Source organism: Mixophyes fleayi, chromosome 10 (genome assembly GCF_038048845.1).
Source record: "Mixophyes fleayi isolate aMixFle1 chromosome 10, aMixFle1.hap1, whole genome shotgun sequence".
NCBI classification, from domain to species: domain Eukaryota; kingdom Metazoa; phylum Chordata; class Amphibia; order Anura; family Limnodynastidae; genus Mixophyes; species Mixophyes fleayi.
In genome coordinates, this window is record NC_134411.1 from 39,020,074 (window position 1) to 39,038,649 (window position 18,576).

Sequence of the window (18,576 nt, forward strand, 5' to 3'; positions counted from 1 at the left end):
CAGGACAGGCAGGTCGCGTTGGGCCACCTAGTCACCCCTTACCCCTGTACCCCAGTACTTCCCCATATGATGTGTAACTAGTCTGTGGAAGTCCCATGTTTATGCCTGTAGGTTCGCACAGGCAGAGTCCTCTACCCTAGGTCTCATGTCTGTACCCTATGTCCAGTGGTGGTCTAGGGCCCATGGAGATAAGGGGGCCCGCTGCTTGGCGAATGCAGAGGATTGGGGCCCCCAGTTCCTTCCACCCCGTCTCCCTGCATCGGTGTCCACAGCTCCCTAGTTCCGCCTCTGTCTATATCTCGTGTCTGTACTCTGTGCCTCGTGTCTGTACTCTGTGCCTCGTGTCTGTACTCTGTGCCTCGTGTCTGTACTCTGTGCCTCGTGTCTGTACACTGTGTCTCGTGTCTGTACCCTGTGTCTCGTGTCAGTACTCTGTGCCTCGTGTCTGTACACTGTGTCTCGTGTCTGTACCCTGTGCCTCGTGTCTGTACCCTGTGTCATGTGTCTGTACCCTGTGTCATGTGTCTGTACCCTGTGCCTCGTGTCTGTACTCTGTGCCTCGTGTCTGTACTCTGTGTCTCGTGTCTGTACCCTGTGTCATGTGTCTGTACCCTGTGCCTCGTGTCTGTACCCTGTGCCTCGTGTCTGTACCCTGTGTCTCGTGTCTGTACCCTGTGTCTCGTGTCTGTACCCTGTGTCACGTGTCTGTACCCTGTGTCACGTGTCTGTACCCTGTGTCACGTGTCTGTACCCTGTGTCTCATGTCTGTTCCCTGTGTCTCATGTCTGTACCCTGTGTCTGTACCCTGTGCCTCGTGTTTGTACCCTGTGCCTCGTGTCTGTACCCTGTGTCACGTGTCTGTACCCTGTGTCTCGTGTCTGTACCCTGTGCCTCGTGTCTCATGCATTTATTATTCTGCTTATCTGAATGCACTTATGTATTATTGTCATTTTGCTGTATGTTCTAAACCCTTATGTGCGGCGCCTTATAAATAAAAGATAATTATAATAATATTATGTCGGTTTGAGCTGGGTACTCTGATTTCCTTCAGCGGCCCACCGAGGTGCTCCATCAACTCTGCCCTAGTGTGTGTGTTTGTGGGACGGTAGTAGGGAATTAGATTGTAAGCTCCACCGAAGCGGATTCTATTGTGAATGAATAAATATAATACAGAAAGCTGTCTTTTATAAGACCACAGAATGTATCAATATGACTTTCTCTATAAAGGATTCGGTTACATAAGTGTTTCCCGCATATTAAAATTCTGCAAAAAGGACACAATGTTTTTCTTCCATTCAAAGTTTATTCCTGTTTGTTATTGTACCTAATCCCAGCGTTAGAAGCTGGATTTTTAATATACTTGATCTGTATATTTTGGCAGCGCATTGCAGACGAAAGTCTTAGACCTCTCCTCATGTAAAATTAGCTGGACGTGGTCAGCCCGAAACCAGGGTCATCCCAGCTCACCACCCACCAACCAGGATGCCCACCCTGCCCAGAGGCCAGGACCAGACAGAAGACACGCAACACGCAACATCCTCCGCTCCACTGAGGGTGAGTGTCCACTTACTTCATACTCAACCTCCGCATAGACAGGATTGTTCAGAGGAAGAAAATACCATTGTATCTTAGGCAGTGGGTGAGATGAAATTTGATATATTTTTAAAATGATTTGAAAGAAAACTTGGAGAAAACAGCCGGATCTCTTCCTCAGGGAAGAGCAAAGTGATTTGTTCCTTTTTGTAAGTTGTTGCACTGTGGGTAATTTTTGGAGTTTCATTTAGCAGAGATCTGAACAGACAATATAAATACACATATGTTCCATTCACTATGTGTAACAACTCTATATTCACGTTTTTATATATCTGCATGACCTCAGCCATCTTCCAGGCTTATATAAATACTCATGAATATTTAATGAGCGAGCACCTCCCAAGTACTGGCACGAGCATGCTCAGTGTGCTCCCGAAACACTGTGACATCACCAGGCTCCAAGCAGTATCCCACCGTTCAAGGCAGATTGTTGATCATACTCAGAGGAGGTCCATAGTGAGGGAGGGGGGGGGTGAAGTGATTCATGTCATCACAGACCCACCCTAATGCGTGATGATGGGCAATGCTTGTGTCTGTCAACCAGTATTACCGGGCAGCTGAACATGATGGTAAATTGCGGCGGTAATAGATTTTCTAGCTCTGCGATAAGCGGAGATAAAAAATGTTATCAACGCACATTGATAAATATTAACCTGCATGTCATATATTTAATATATATAGAATACGTAAATTGTCAATGAACAAATTAAATGATGTGTAATTGAAAAAAAAAGGTGAATATGAGTCTGCAGGTGAGTTATAATATTAAAACGGATAAGAATGACTTAGACATAAACAAGGGCCAGGTTAGAAGCGAGTTGGGGGCCAAGGAACAGAACAGTAAGACAAGTGTGTGCTCGCACCACTGAACTACACTCTAATTAATTTAAAAGTATTGTAAATTAAAAAACTATATGGCGTTTAACCCTTCAACTGGATCAAATTATATATATATATATCTATATATATATCTAATATATATAAGCCTAGCGGCGTGTGTTAGTCTGTGTGTAGGAAAAAAAACAACAAGCTGCAGCGCCACCTGCTGGGCGGAGTTATACACTGACCTTCTAAATTCTTAGCATTATCTAATATCTAATATATAAAAGTAAAAGCTGTGTGTTAGTGTGTGTGTGTGTGTGTGTGTGGAAAAAACTATTTTCTCAGAAAGGACTCATCCAATTGACCTGAAATTTGGTATACTGACATTATTTGACAAAAAAATTAGAATAGTGAAGTCAGTTAACTTCCATCATCCCCCTTTCCCCCCGTGGGAGGGGTAGTAAAGGCTAAATTTACGAGTTGAGGGCTCAAACTCATTTTCGTGAGGTAATTTTACCTCATTAACACACATGTGTAGCGGCGTGTGTTAGTGTGTGTGGAAAAAACTATTTTCTCAGAAAGGGCTCATCCAATTGACCTGAAATTTGGTATACTGACATTATTTGACAAAAAAATTAGAATAGTGAAGTCAGTTAACTTCCATCATCCCCCCTTCCCCCCGTGGGAGGGGTAGTAAAGGCTAAATTTACCAGTTGAGGGGTCAAACTCATTTTCGTGAGGTAATTTTACCTCATGAGCACACATTAAAAAGGCCGCTTGCGTCGGGAAGTAACGCTCTTCCCCTGAGGAGGCCTGGGCTAGGCCCAAATGCATGACAAGAACCTTTTTAAGACCTTAAGTAGCTTGATTTGACTAGAATGCATGAGTATCATGCACGGGTTAACTTGTGTGTATATATATATAGATATATATCGGTGGAATCTTGAACTCCTTATTTATATTATATTTTTCATCCTGGTTATTTCCAGATCACACAGCTTAGAGGTGACAATGCCACTAGTGCACCAGGATACTAGCGAACCTGAGATTTCTAGTTGTGTAGGAACATATATAAAAGATGGTGCTAAGTAAAAAGGTGGTGGAGTTGACTATAGCAGCTGGTCAGTCGTTAGCTACGTTTTATACACCGAGAGAGATTATCTATTGGCTACAACACCTTTATTTCTGCGCCAGTTTTCATAGAGGTTCCCTAATGAGTTTATGGGCAGTTTGTGTCTTTTTATATCCTGCAGTTATTGTTATGCTCAGGCAGATTCTCAGAAATGTTTTTAATTTACTTTATTTTGGAGGAGATGCTAAATAAAGTCGTATTCTTGGGTATTCTCACGTTATTAAAGTGCTGGGATTCACATTTTGGCAGCAGTTTAGTTATCTGTGCGGACATGTCGGGAGGATTCCTCTGCACAGTTGAAAACATCCGCTGTGTTTCCTTTCGTATGATCGGAAGAGATGAGCACAGGGAGCAGCAGTCACGTCTCTCCCTCTGCCCTGATGATTAGTCTCCTGGATAAACAGCCTCTGGGGGAGAAGTCTCAGCTAAAGGGCAATAATCTCGTAGCCTCAGGAGTAGGTTCTATCCTCGAACTATACGTGAAAATCTTACCTGAATGATACGCTCCATCCCAGGAAAGATCCGTTTCCTAGTTCTATAGTGTGCTATAATATTATTAACGTAATATTACATAGCTGATAATCACAGCTAACCCCTCACATTGTACTCTGTGGGCCTGATTCATATCCGAATGTAAGTCCGTTTGTGTGAGACATCTTGCGTGAAATTCTCTCTGCGCTTGCATCAGAACGGCAAATACACTAATTAACGCAACTGCGTGCAAGTCATGTCTGAATGCAAATGACACGACTGCCTAGGACTTAAAGTCGGAACGGGGGAGAGAAGGGGCAGACGAATGTACGCAACGTACAGTAAGAGCGTGCCAAGGGCATTCCACATATTTGTGTTAATGATTAAATGTTTTATGTGTTGTTCATTCATTTGCTAAAATAATTTTTATGCATGCGTTCTGAGTTTATATTGCATATATGTATGTGCGTATCCTGCGTTCTGTTCTGTCATTTAGCCCGAGCAAACTTACACCCAGATTCAAGTGGAAACGCCTCTCGAGATCCACCCGGACTTGAACACATTCGGAATTACGCTCAAATTCTGTGCTCCGTTTTTTAACCACAAGTTGCGTTCAGATATGAATCAGGCCCTTTGTGTCACCCTAAATTTACTTGACTCCTGGAGGTAAATGTATCAAACTGAGAGTTTTCCGGCGGGTTTCAAAAGTGGAGATGTTGCCTATAGCAACCAATCAGATTCTAGCTATAATTTTGTAGAATGTACTAAATAAATGATAGCTAGAATCTGATTGGTTTTTCAAACCTGCCAGAAAACTCTCAGCTTGATACATTTACCTCCTGGACATGATCATAATATAATTCTAAGGTATATTAAAGCTGCATCTTCAATAAATCTTAACTCGTACAGCTCTAAGGTTTAGACATACTGAGAAAATACAACAAAAATAGTGAGAATTATGTGTAGAACAACAGAAATTGCGTTATGCAGTTGTACCTCAAAGACAAAGACAGATATGAGAGGCGAGAATCCAGCGTACAGGACAACAGAAGTAGCGCAGCATCTAGACTGTGAGATAGCGGTAGGAAATACAGGTGTGTTCTCCATTCGCCAAACCCAGGCAGGGTAGTTGATTTGACGTTGCGTTTTGCTGTAATACCTCCCCCAATACTGGCAAATTAAACACTTGTGGCTTGTATGAACCTCATTTTGTGTGCCACCTGTCTCTTGAAATGGGCTGAAAAAGTCCCACGCGTAAAACATATACGGAAAAAGTACAGATACTGAGATTTAGGTTCAGCACTCAGGACAAGAGGAGTGGTACTGTGCAATTATACACATACAGAATAAGTAGAATTACTGAGGATTATAATCAGAACAACACTCACTTACAGACTCCTTGGGTAAGAGAACAGACACCTCCTGTGCTCTCTCTAAAAGATATTCCCCCTCCCAGTATAATGGGGCAAAAAAATGTGGGCAAAACTAGCAACTAAGAAAGTATATGAACCCACAAAATACTATAGGGACTATCCACTTACATACAACTTTAATGCATTGGATTGTACATGAACCATTTGCTGAATACATTGTTTTCTCTGGCTCACTTTTCTCTGTGTTTTTCACCAAAGCCTTCAAATCATCTAGGCAGAGTGGTTTATTTCCATTGCACTTTGACATTACACTGGTCTACTCAGTGCTCCGGATGGAGTTGCATCCTTGAGTAATTCTGTGTCCTCAGTCCCAATTTGCCACGGGTGTTTGGTGGCCAAAAGAGCCATTGCCTACCAGAAGAGTGTCCCATCCGAAATGGTTTGGTCAAATCTGGGCACGTTTTTGTCCTGAGGTTCCAACTGGGATTGTTGGCAGATATGTGGTTACCAACAAATTAGTCACCTGAAAGGTTAAAATCCAATTATTATAAGTACATTAATCATATGTTTAGATGTTGAACTTGACCATGGTGTAATCTCCATTGTGCTGATTCCCATTGGTTGATGAGCTGGATTTATGAAGCACTAAGAATGGCAACTTTCCTAGATCACAACATCTGAACCCCTACACCAGTCCTCAACCTTCTGAATCTGGGTCCTAGATGGGTTACCAAAGATTATATGAAAATCTGAACCAGCTTCTCCGATCATTGTCTGTAGAACTGAGTTATCTTTGACAAATCACCACTGTGAATGGAGGAGATATAAAGATCTCACATAGGAGAAGAACACATTTTCCAGTCCTGTAGTCTGTTCCTAGAACACTGTATTAAATTCAGGCCCAAGGCACAAGTTTTCGCCATGTGGTTAATACTGGCCTGGAACTGTTGGTAGACACAGAGAACTGTTTGGACAAACCTTCTCTTCATACGTCACTCAGTTCTGGATCTCAGGGATAAGGTCCTGTTTCAGGGATCGTTGTCCATGCGTCTGATGGCACAATTAGTGGATTGGTTGAATAGATCAGAAATTCTTAAAACATGAACTGTTGGTAGATAGAGAACATTAAGTGACTAAAACCCTGGAAGAAAGTTAATCATTTGATTATGTGATTGATCTCAGGACACTGCGACCGGGGGTAGAACCTGTTTCCCACCTGCCATAATACTGCCCGAACCTGGAAATTCTCTAGAGGAAAACTCGGAGGAAAACTGGCTTGAAAAAATTAGGTAAGTAGCCCCATGCATGCTCTGCTCACGTCAGTCAGGTTTTAAGGCACTTTCTTAAATGTTACACAATTAATCAGATATCAGTCATAGAGTAGATTGATGCAGGGCGGCCATATTTGTGTAGCTCAGATTTCATTGAGAAAACTGCCTCTACTACTAGTGGTGGAGTAAACTTGCCCGGCAATAGGGGCATTGAAAGCACGTTACATGGAGACACAAGTTACTTGAAGCCTTGTACCCAGATATTATAGACCATTTAATTGTCTCAGTACTGCAAAAAATAGCTAAGTATAAAGATATTTACTGTTAATGTCTCTTTAAATATACAAATCAGGTTTCAACCGTGTCTCCAGGATTTCACTTTGCGTTCCCTGAAAGGCTGGAAAAGTGGCTCTAAATAATGTTTACTTAATCCTATCAACTAAATTAATCTTCAGCATCTCGGTACTTCTAAGAACTTTTACAATGTAGTTTCTACAATCTGTGTTGATAAAGAAAAAAAACAATATCAGGGATATTTTACAACTGAAATATGCATCTGAGACTATGATAGAATAATCTGAAAAAGAGAATGACGTATCCTATGTCTATGAATTTGTCCTCTAGACCTCACAGTCCATCGCTCAGATCCAGCCGTCAGTCCAGGTCGTCCTCCTCCGGCTCCTTGACATCTGTTGGTAAGAAGAAATGATTTGGGGTGGTGTGCATAGCGTTAGGAGCATGGGGTCACTGGGAGGGATAAGGCTGCTAATTCTGGTGGGTCACTTTATCCCTCTGGACACCAGAGCGGCTGACCACCTGAACTACGGACAGTTCCATCACTGTCACAAATACGGATGGAGTAAGGGAGTGATGGGAGAGTGGAAACCAGACATGTGTATTGTAACCCTTCGTAAATAGCTGTATGGTAGCATTCACCAGCCTCAAGCAAGTGACAGGTTCCCATTAGTTACCAATATTTGTAACTGTCACGTTATTAAATTAACTGTATTTTGTGAATGCCTGACCATTGGGTAAATACCGCTGGCAGAGAATTTACTGATTACTAAACCACACATTCTTCCCGAAAGGACATCAATTAGATTCTGCAGCATGGAAGCAGCTGCGTTAAAGTGATACAGACACCAATTTCTTCCAGATATTTCCATGCCACACGTATCATTGATGTCCACGTGGGTAGCGTAGGTGGCTTGTCATGCCAATGGTGTTTATACGTTTGTATACTGAGTGTGCTTGTGTGGACGAGCCCTTGCTGATCTCTTAAGTCAGTTTTGTGACAAGTGCGATTTACGTTTCTGTTGTCCCATTTGGAGTTTTTGTGATTGGGATACGGCAAATCAGCCTGACCCAGCAGAGCCGTTATAGGTGTTTAGGACACACATATGGTCATCATCATCATCATCATCTTCATCATCAATTTATATAACTCATAGGTCACAAAGCAGCACAGGAGTTGATTTTCCACTTTGAGGGTAAATACCAAAGAAAAAAAAAACACTACAAACTACCAGGACTTAGCAACTGCAGAGGAGAAACTATTTGGCTACGAGAGAAAAACACTTCAGATTGTTTATCAGAGCAGTTTCCAGTCTCCAAAACATCACATTGTTACAAGAACAGAAATTCCCGATACAGGGAACTTTGTGGGTGTTAGAGGTAATGAGGAATAAAACGTGTGCCAGCGTGTGGGGGGAGGGTGGTTTGGTGTAAGAGGTTTGAGATGACGGTGTGTTAATTCGAGTGTAGAGCGAACTTCAGGCATTTTTTTCAGTCTGGTTCTGGGTTGTCCACGTTTCACGTTGGCTGGGCCGCCTACAGGTAGGTCCTCTGTGTCCCTCGTTCCAGCTAGTTATGGAGGAAAACTCTCTGGCAAGTAGTATAACTAATCCTGGTATATTATATTCTTATCTCTGAAAGTTGAAGTTGTCATTGATTGTGAATTTAATTAAGATCTCTAAACATAATTCAATCCTTGCATTACAGTAGATAAGATTCCTTGTGAGTTTACGGTAGACCCACCTCTATGTTCAGAGCTGTATTCCCGTGAGCAGATGGAGTTGAATTTAGTGCTCCGCGGGGGTGTCAGGTTGCGGTTTACACTGCACATTACAGCTCCTCCCACTTCCACTTCATTGGTTGTTGTCTGATGAAAAACTATGGCAGTGCAAAGAAGACTGCCCACCTGTGGGGCCAATGTGGCACATGCTGAGCCCAACACTCTTCCTGGGGTTTCAGAGGATGTTGTTTTCACATCAGATGGGGCCACAGATGCACTTTGAGGGCCACACCTAGCACATGCCCATGGGCCACCAGCTATAATTGATTAAATTCAGCACTGCATACAGTTCTGCGCCAGCTCATCCATTTTGGCTTTCAGATAACAGCGGACACGTGATTGACCTGGTGAATGACAATCTCCCTGATGTCCGGATATCAGAGGAGGATAAGAAGAAAAACTTGGAGTTATTGGAAGAGGCAAAGAAAGTCAGCGAGAAATTCCTAACCCGACGGGGGAGACGGTCAAGATGCAGCCTCTCCGAATCTCCCACAGGTACAGTGTGTACACAACAATGTGAGAATACTACGTGTCCCATGTATGTACATTATGTGAGAATACTACATGCCCCATGTATGTGCATTATGTGAGAATACTACATGCCCCATGTATGTACATTATGTGAGAATACTACATGCCCCATGTATGTACATTATGTGAGAACACTACATGCCCCACGTATGTACATTATGTGAGAATACTACATGCCCCATGTATGTACATTATGTGAGAACACTACATGCCCCATGTATGTGCATTATGTGACAATACTACATGCCCCATGTATGTACATTATGTGAGAACACTACATGCCCCATGTATGTACATTATGTGAGAATACTACATGCCCCATGTATGTACATTATGTGAGAATACTACATGCCCCATGTATGTACATTATGTGAGAATACTACATGCCCCATGTATGTACATTATGTGAGAATACTACATGCCCCATGTATGTACATTATGTGAGAATACTACATGCCCCATGTATGTACATTATGTGAGAATACTACATGCCCCATGTATGTACATTATGTGAGAATACTACATGTCCCATGTATGTACATCATGTGAGAACACTACATGCCCCATGTATGTACATTATGTAAGAATACTACATGCCCCATGTATGTACATTATGTGAGAACACTACATGCCCCATGTATGTACATTATGTGAGAATACTACATGTCCCATGTATGTACATTATGTGAAAACACTACATGTCCCATGTATGTACATTATGTGAGAATACTACATGCCCCATGTATGTACATTATGTGAGAATACTACATGCCCCATTTATGTACATTATGTGAGAACACTACATGCCCCATGTATGTAGATTATGTGAGAATACTACATGCCCCATGTATGTACATTATGTGAGAATACTACATGCCCCATGTATGTACATTATGTGAGAACACTACATGTCCCATGTATGTACATTATGTAAGAACACTACATGCCCCATGTATGTACATTATGTGAGAATACTACATGCCCCATGTATGTACATTATGTGAGAACACTACATGTCCCATGTATGTACATTATGTGAGAATACTACATGCCCCATGTATGTACATTATGTGAGAACACTACATGCCCCATGTATGTACATTATGTGAGAATACTACATGCCCCATGTATGTACATTATGTGAGAATACTACATGCCCCATGTATGTACATTATGTGAGAATACTACATGTCCCATGTATGTACATTATGTGAGAATACTACATGTCCCATGTATGTACATTATGTGAGAATACTACATGTCCCATGTATGTACATTATGTGAGAATACTACATGTCCCATGTATGTACATTATGTGAGAATACTACATGTCCCATGTATGTACATTATGTGAGAACACTACATGTCCCATGTATGTACATTATGTGAGAACACTACATGTCCCATGTATGTACATTATGTGAGAATACTACATGCCCCATGTATGTACATTATGTGAGAATACTACATGTCCCATGTATGTACATTATGTGAGAACACTACATGTCCCATGTATGTACATTATGTGAGAACACTACATGTCCCATGTATGTACATTATGTGAGAACACTACATGTCCCATGTATGTACATTATGTGAGAATACTACATGCCCCATGTATGTACATTATGTGAGAATACTACATGCCCCATGTATGTACATTATGTAAGAACACTACATGCCCCATGTATGTACATTATGTGAGAATACTACATGTCCCATGTATGTACATTATGTGAGAATACTACATGTCCCATGTATGTACATTATGTGAGAACACTACATGTCCCATGTATGTACATTATGTGAGAATACTACATGCCCCATGTATGTACATTATGTGAGAATACTACATGCCCCATGTATGTGCATTATGTGAGAATACTACATGTCCCATGTATGTACATTATGTGAGAATACTACATGCCCCATGTATGTGCATTATGTGAGAATACTACATGCCCCATGTATGTACATTATGTGAGAACACTACATGTCCCATGTATGTACATTATGTGAGAACACTACATGCCCCATGTATGTGCATTATGTGAGAATACTACATGTCCCATGTATGTACATTATGTGAGAATACTACATGCCCCATGTATGTGCATTATGTGAGAACACTACATGTCCCATGTATGTACATTATGTGAGAACACTACATGCCCCATGTATGTACATTATGTGAGAACACTACATGTCCCATGTATGTACATTATGTGAGAACACTACATGCCGCATGTATGTACATTATGTGAGAATACTACATGCCCCATGTATGTACATTATGTGAGAATACTACATGCCCCATGTATGTACATTATGTGAGAACACTACATGTCCCATGTATGTACATTATGTGAAAACACTACATGTCCCATGTATGTACATTATGTGAGAATACTACATGCCCCATGTATGTAGATTATGTGAGAATACTACATGCCCCATGTATGTACATTATGTGAGAATACTACATGCCCCATGTATGTACATTATGTGAGAACACTACATGTCCCATGTATGTACATTATGTAAGAACACTACATGCCCCATGTATGTACATTATGTGAGAACACTACATGCCCCATGTATGTACATTATGTGAGAATACTACATGTCCCATGTATGTACATTATGTGAGAATACTACATGTCCCATGTATGTACATTATGTGAGAATACTACATGTCCCATGTATGTACATTATGTGAGAATACTACATGTCCCATGTATGTACATTATGTGAGAATACTACATGCCGCATGTATGTACATTATGTGAGAATACTACATGCCCCATGTATGTACATTATGTGAGAATACTACATGCCCCATGTATGTACATTATGTGAGAACACTACATGTCCCATGTATGTACATTATGTGAGAATACTACATGTCCCATGTATGTACATTATGTGAGAATACTACATGTCCCATGTATGTACATTATGTGAGAATACTACATGTCCCATGTATGTACATTATGTGAGAATACTACATGTCCCATGTATGTACATTATGTGAGAATACTACATGTCCCATGTATGTACATTATGTGAGAACACTACATGTCCCATGTATGTACATTATGTGAGAATACTACATGCCCCATGTATGTACATTATGTGAGAATACTACATGCCCCATGTATGTACATTATGTAAGAACACTACATGCCCCATGTATGTACATTATGTGAGAATACTACATGCCCCATGTATGTACATTATGTGAGAACACTACATGTCCCATGTATGTACATTATGTGAGAATACTACATGCCCCATGTATGTACATTATGTGAGAATACTACATACCCCATGTATGTACATTATGTGAGAATACTACATGCCCCATGTATGTACATTATGTGAGAATACTACATGCCCCATGTATGTACATTATGTGAGAATACTACATGTCCCATGTATGTACATTATGTGAGAATACTACATGTCCCATGTATGTACATTATGTGAGAATACTACATGTCCCATGTATGTACATTATGTGAGAATACTACATGTCCCATGTATGTACATTATGTGAGAATACTACATGTCCCATGTATGTACATTATGTGAGAATACTACATGTCCCATGTATGTACATTATGTGAGAACACTACATGTCCCATGTATGTACATTATGTGAGAATACTACATGCCCCATGTATGTACATTATGTGAGAATACTACATGCCCCATGTATGTGCATTATGTGAGAATACTACATGTCCCATGTATGTACATTATGTGAGAATACTACATGCCCCATGTATGTGCATTATGTGAGAATACTACATGCCCCATGTATGTACATTATGTGAGAACACTACATGTCCCATGTATGTACATTATGTGAGAATACTACATGCCCCATGTATGTGCATTATGTGAGAATACTACATGTCCCATGTATGTACATTATGTGAGAATACTACATGCCCCATGTATGTGCATTATGTGAGAACACTACATGTCCCATGTATGTGCATTATGTGAGAACACTACATGTCCCATGTATGTACATTATGTGAGAACACTACATGTCCCATGTATGTACATTATGTGAGAACACTACATGCCCCATGTATGTACATTATGTGAGAATACTACATGCCCCATGTATGTACATTATGTGAGAATACTACATGCCCCATGTATGTACATTATGTGAGAATACTACATGCCCCATGTATGTACATTATGTGAGAATACTACATGTCCCATGTATGTACATCATGTGAGAATACTACATGCCCCATGTATGTACATTATGTGAGAATACTACATGCCCCATGTATGTACATCATGTGAGAACACTACATGCCCCATTTATGTACATTATGTGAGAACACTACATGCCCCATGTATGTAGATTATGTGAGAATACTACATGTCCCATGTATGTACATTATGTGAGAATACTACATGTCCCATGTATGTACATTATGTGAGAATACTACATGCCGCATGTATGTACATCATGTGAGAACACTACATGCCCCATGTATGTACATTATGTGAGAATACTACATGTCCCATGTATGTACATTATGTGAAAACACTACATGTCCCATGTATGTACATTATGTGAGAATACTACATGCCCCATGTATGTACATTATGTGAGAATACTACATGCCCCATTTATGTACATTATGTGAGAACACTACATGCCCCATGTATGTAGATTATGTGAGAATACTACATGCCCCATGTATGTACATTATGTGAGAACACTACATGCCCCATGTATGTACATTATGTGAGAACACTACATGCCCCATGTATGTACATTATGTGAGAATACTACATGTCCCATGTATGTACATTATGTGAGAATACTACATGTCCCATGTATGTACATTATGTGAGAATACTACATGTCCCATGTATGTACATTATGTGAGAATACTACATGTCCCATGTATGTACATTATGTGAGAATACTACATGCCGCATGTATGTACATTATGTGAGAATACTACATGCCCCATGTATGTACATTATGTGAGAATACTACATGCCCCATGTATGTACATTATGTGAGAACACTACATGTCCCATGTATGTACATTATGTGAGAATACTACATGTCCCATGTATGTACATTATGTGAGAATACTACATGTCCCATGTATGTACATTATGTGAGAATACTACATGTCCCATGTATGTACATTATGTGAGAATACTACATGTCCCATGTATGTACATTATGTGAGAATACTACATGTCCCATGTATGTACATTATGTGAGAACACTACATGTCCCATGTATGTACATTATGTGAGAATACTACATGCCCCATGTATGTACATTATGTGAGAATACTACATGCCCCATGTATGTACATTATGTAAGAACACTACATGCCCCATGTATGTACATTATGTGAGAATACTACATGCCCCATGTATGTACATTATGTGAGAACACTACATGTCCCATGTATGTACATTATGTGAGAATACTACATGCCCCATGTATGTACATTATGTGAGAACACTACATGCCCCATGTATGTACATTATGTGAGAATACTACATACCCCATGTATGTACATTATGTGAGAATACTACATGCCCCATGTATGTACATTATGTGAGAATACTACATGTCCCATGTATGTACATTATGTGAGAATACTACATGTCCCATGTATGTACATTATGTGAGAATACTACATGTCCCATGTATGTACATTATGTGAGAATACTACATGTCCCATGTATGTACATTATGTGAGAATACTACATGTCCCATGTATGTACATTATGTGAGAATACTACATGTCCCATGTATGTACATTATGTGAGAATACTACATGTCCCATGTATGTACATTATGTGAGAACACTACATGTCCCATGTATGTACATTATGTGAGAATACTACATGCCCCATGTATGTACATTATGTGAGAATACTACATGCCCCATGTATGTGCATTATGTGAGAATACTACATGTCCCATGTATGTACATTATGTGAGAATACTACATGCCCCATGTATGTGCATTATGTGAGAATACTACATGCCCCATGTATGTACATTATGTGAGAACACTACATGTCCCATGTATGTACATTATGTGAGAACACTACATGCCCCATGTATGTGCATTATGTGAGAATACTACATGTCCCATGTATGTGCATTATGTGAGAATACTACATGTCCCATGTATGTGCATTATGTGAGAACACTACATGTCCCATGTATGTACATTATGTGAGAACACTACATGCCCCATGTATGTACATTATGTGAGAACACTACATGTCCCATGTATGTACATTATGTGAGAACACTACATGCCGCATGTATGTACATTATGTGAGAATACTACATGCCCCATGTATGTACATTATGTGAGAATACTACATGCCCCATGTATGTACATTATGTGAGAACACTACATGTCCCATGTATGTACATTATGTGAGAACACTACATGCCCCATGTATGTACATTATGTGAGAATACTACATGCCCCATGTATGTACATTATGTGAGAATACTACATGCCCCATGTATGTACATTATGTGAGAATACTACATGCCCCATGTATGTACATCATGTGAGAATACTACATGTCCCATGTATGTACATCATGTGAGAATACTACATGCCCCATGTATGTACATTATGTGAGAATACTACATGCCCCATGTATGTACATCATGTGAGAACACTACATGCCCCATGTATGTACATTATGTGAGAATACTACATGTCCCATGTATGTACATTATGTGAAAACACTACATGTCCCATGTATGTACATTATGTGAGAATACTACATGCCCCATGTATGTACATTATGTGAGAATACTACATGCCCCATTTATGTACATTATGTGAGAACACTACATGCCCCATGTATGTAGATTATGTGAGAATACTACATGCCCCATGTATGTACATTATGTGAGAATACTACATGCCCCATGTATGTACATTATGTGAGAACACTACATGTCCCATGTATGTACATTATGTGAGAACACTACATGCCCCATGTATGTACATTATGTGAGAACACTGCATGCCCCATGTATGTACATTATGTGAGAATACTACATGTCCCATGTATGTACATTATGTGAGAACACTACATGTCCCATGTATGTACATTATGTGAGAATACTACATGTCCCATGTATGTACATTATGTGAGAACACTACATGCCCCATGTATGTACATTATGTGAGAACACTACATGCCCCAATATCACTATAACAATATTTTCTCTGATATTTTTCTCAGCAGTCTCTTCCCCGTCACTGAGCCCCAAAGTGTCTCCTGCATCATCCCGGAGTAATTCCTTCACCTTCCCGGCAGCACCAGGTACCTGGACCGATTTATACCCTCAGCTCAGCCCACTAGGTGATTTGTATATAATCAGCTGTGCACCCTGTACCCATACATATGTGTTTTTAGGAATATTTCGATATAGGTGGAATTCCTCCTTCCTTTTTATGGCATCTTATTTTACTACCAGACACTAGTCCACTCCCACCCCTTACATAACGTGATCGGCATTTCCAGGTTTATTTGCCTCACATTCCCTTAACAACGATGGCTCATTATAATGGGCTAGATTAGGCCAGCATATTATAATACTAGTTATGTTATAATGTGCTGTTATAGTTTATAGTGTGTTGTAATCCCTTACCGGTGTCAGGGGAGTGCAACTTACAATTGCAAAAAGGAAGCTGGATGGGCCATTGGAAACATTGATCTAGTTGTATGTCTAATGACCCAGATGCATCTTTGGGGGTTTGTTCATTCTGTTGACTATCGTTAAATATGTCTATTTTTGGACTTCACATTACCGCTAAATGGGCTCTCTTGGCCTTAACAGCATAAAGTATGTTTAATGTCATTATTGCTGGTGACCAGGGGTTAAAGGGGAAATTCTTTAAACTATGGGGTCCTTGGATCAACTCTACACATTAGATTCGGTCAAGTCTTGCCTGGCGGATCTGAACTATCTTTCTACTAATGCTGTTCTAATGCTTTTTTGCTTTACTATTACAGTGTTTATTAATAATAATTTTGATTATATGGAACTGTATTTTTACATTCTCGTGCTTGTATAAAATGCTCTGTAAGTAGAACATCTTAGGATGTAGAAAGTACCGAGAGATCAGCGGTAGAACGCGGCGATAGGCATGCAGCTTTGGGTTTTATAACATGGATTTATAAGGGTTATTTGATATTTAGGAGAAACAGTGAAGAAAGAATAGACTCTCCAACATGAGATTTGCCTTCACTCCCACATTCAGTGTTTACACCGTTACTAAGTGATTTATATCGTCCGTCTTTGCGTGGTCATTTCATCCCACTTTAATCTTCAGAAATTGCAGACTAATAATAGTTCAAATAAATGAAAAACAATTGTTCCTGTTCGGAATTCCACTTTTGTCAGATCGGTGCCAAACAGGGTTTTTTTTTTCTCTTTTCTGCTGACATTTCAGCGATCAGAGTGTCAGTCAGAGAAGGACCAGCTTCATCGTGACTATATTTGGTATCTAGACCAGCCCGACTGACTGCTCAGTTATTTGGAAAAGAGAGAACAAAGTGCAGTAGGAAGAGATGACCGTAACAGGATCAGTCACTGGGTATGTGCAGCTCGTTATAAAACATGAATAGGTCCAAGATCAAATTAGTCGGGCAATTGTCAAAACATGAAGGGTAACTTGTATCCATATCACAAAAACAGCGTCTGTCAGGTGATGCTTCCACTGCAAATAATACTGTGTGAGGGGTTCGTGTATGACCGGTCAATGTCACAGGGCATATAGATGTCGCTAAAGGAGGGATGTAGATTAATGTAGATGTCCATCTGGGGGTAAATGTAAATGGAGATGTTTCCTATAGGAACCAATTAGATTCTAGTTATTTATTTAGTGCATTCTACAAGATGATAGTATCTTGTTGGTTGCTATAGGCAACAACTACACTTTTCAATCCCTGCATAATCTCTCAGCTTGATATATTTACCCCCCTGGTATCAGATGAGTCCAGTTGCCAGAGCAACGGAACAGATCAGGAACAAGCCGAGGTCAGTGAAGGCAGAAGTTAAACTAACCAAAGTCAGTACAATGGAAATCAAACAGAGACGAAGTCAAGGACAGGCCGAGTCAGTAACAATAGAAGCAGTAGAAAGATTACATATATCCACAATAATAAGGAATACAGGAATTCGGGTTTAAATAGCCCTGTGCTTCCTCTGATTGGTCACTGATTGAGAACAGGTGAAGCTCATTAAGTAATTTATTG

The 18,576-nt window shown here is 40.1% G+C and overlaps 1 protein-coding gene across 8 annotated transcripts in view; it reads left to right on the forward strand.

The window, feature by feature from the left end:
* The window catches only part of IRAG1 (inositol 1,4,5-triphosphate receptor associated 1), a 97,832-nt gene that overhangs the window by 46,016 nt on the left and 33,240 nt on the right, over positions 1 to 18,576 (forward strand). For 7 of the 8 annotated variants that reach the window (XM_075188475.1, XM_075188476.1, XM_075188481.1 and 4 more), the window contains 5 exons: positions 1,382 to 1,554; positions 6,574 to 6,680; positions 7,287 to 7,357; positions 9,058 to 9,231; positions 16,558 to 16,638. In XM_075188475.1, the coding sequence (XP_075044576.1) occupies positions 1,483 to 1,554; positions 6,574 to 6,680; positions 7,287 to 7,357; positions 9,058 to 9,231; positions 16,558 to 16,638 (505 nt within the window). In that variant the 5' untranslated portion in view covers positions 1,382 to 1,482. The remainder of the gene's footprint in view (positions 1 to 1,381; positions 1,555 to 6,573; positions 6,681 to 7,286; positions 7,358 to 9,057; positions 9,232 to 16,557; positions 16,639 to 18,576) is intronic. The other variant, XM_075188483.1, reaches the window with a different exon arrangement.